Source organism: Etheostoma cragini, chromosome 10 (genome assembly GCF_013103735.1).
Source record: "Etheostoma cragini isolate CJK2018 chromosome 10, CSU_Ecrag_1.0, whole genome shotgun sequence".
NCBI lineage: Eukaryota > Metazoa > Chordata > Actinopteri > Perciformes > Percidae > Etheostoma > Etheostoma cragini.
In genome coordinates, this window is record NC_048416.1 from 13308526 (window position 1) to 13310350 (window position 1825).

The window sequence follows — 1825 nt, forward strand, 5'->3', positions numbered from 1 at the left end:
CCCCCCCCTCCAAAATCCCTGCCGCCTCCCCAACAACTGTTGCAATTTCTCTTGCAAAAACACAGACTCACAGGCACACGCTCATCCACACGCAACAAACACACATCCCTCCCACACAGTCAAACACAAATGAAGGCACTCCCATCCCCCACCTCCGATGAGCATGCAGAGGTGTTGGCATCATCTTTAGTGCACCCAAGATGAGCATGTGACTGCTTCTGCTCGTTATTTTAATGAGCACCCCAGGCAGTCCTCTGCTGGTGACACCCGCAAACGGCATGGCGACATCATGCGCAAACATGCCTCCTCGCCACGACCCTCTGATCCCTTCCATCTGACTCTGGAAGGACACATGCTCATTTGCCGCAGTTCAAAGAAACCTCTTCTCATTTTATCCTATCTGACTCGAGTACCGGTGGAAAATGTCATTTCATCGGCGTTACTTCTCATATTACCTCTTACTTGCCAGATAATAACTGACTTCCCTCGGTGTCTTTTTGTGCTTTACTGTGTCTCAAGCCCAGCCCGTTCCTTACTGCAGCATTTTTCTCTTCCCATGGATATTTCTCTGATGCACGATACACAACGTGACAATGCATTGAAAATATTTTTAAGACATACTCTGTCTCTATGGCACCTTCAGCCTGACTGAAACACATCTGACCCAAAACGGTAGAGATAAACCATTTGAATGGCAATCTCCATTAAAAGACATGTTTAGTCCTCATCAGTGTCTGGGAAGCTGGCCCATACATTATTAGTCACCGAGACAAACAAGACACGCCATCTGACCAAAACAGCCAGTCGAGTCGAGCCTCCATAAAGGCTTTAATGAGCCCTTATGGAGAAAATAATACATTCACTTCTACCAACAGTGTCCTGTTGTTGTTGAAGTTAATGAGAAAAGCTAAACAAAGCATGTTTTCATCATGTACGTTGTAGAAAGGAAACTCAAAACGAATGAGTGGCAAAAACAGAGGCTGCGCTCTTAATTCTTGTGTGTTGCAGATACAGTGGGCTAGAGGTTACGTAGAGTGCAGGTCGTCATCCTTCCCTTCAATGAAAAATTGTCTAATTGGACTGGCAATTAACACAGCGCATGTTTTTGCTCGGAAACTCTGAACCGTCATATTATTTGCTTTTTATTAACCTGACATTACAACTAGAATGTTAATTAGGCAAGGTATGAGATCAAGTCAAAAAATAAGTGGATGAGTTTTTACCTCTTTGAGCACTATAATCTCGTCTGCGTCTACGATTGTGGAAAGCCTGTGGGCGATGAACACTGATGTCCTGTTCTTCACCATCTCCTTCATTGAAGTCAGGATGTTCTGGAAGCACACAAAGACAAATACCCTAATCACTCCATTAGGATTTACAAGAGTAACCCCTAATCTAAAAGAAAATAGTTCCCCAGGTTTGCAATAATGGTGGCATGCAAAAATAATAAGTAATACAGTGTATGAATGACAGGATATATATGAAATGTACTGCCAAACTTTGATTTGAAGGAGAAGCTAAGTCAACAGAATGTTGCTCAGCAACATCCACCTTCATATGCTTTTCGTTCCAATGTTTACATAGGATAATTTTAAAACAGCATTGTGATGAGAAGCAACAGCAAATGTCAATTAACAACTAAATCTTCTGCCCCACCCTTTTCCCTGAAGTTCAGAGAGGGCATGCAGACCTTTTTTTATTAGATGTAACATTTACAAAGACTGGGAGGTTTAAGCTGAACTGGAGATTAACAGGAGAAAAAAGTGGCAGGTGGCAGGGGAGAACATGGGGATGGGGGTGGTGTGTGTGTGTGTGTGTGTGTGTG

General features: G+C 43.2%; 1 protein-coding gene across 1 annotated transcript in view; it reads right to left on the reverse strand.

Annotated features, from left to right (window-relative positions):
* abcb7 (ATP-binding cassette, sub-family B (MDR/TAP), member 7) overlaps positions 1-1825 on the reverse strand; it is a 25961-nt gene that overhangs the window by 1655 nt on the left and 22481 nt on the right. Inside the window, exon 14 of the mRNA XM_034882957.1 lies at positions 1224-1331. Within this exon, the coding sequence (XP_034738848.1) occupies positions 1224-1331 (108 nt within the window). The remainder of the gene's footprint in view (positions 1-1223; positions 1332-1825) is intronic.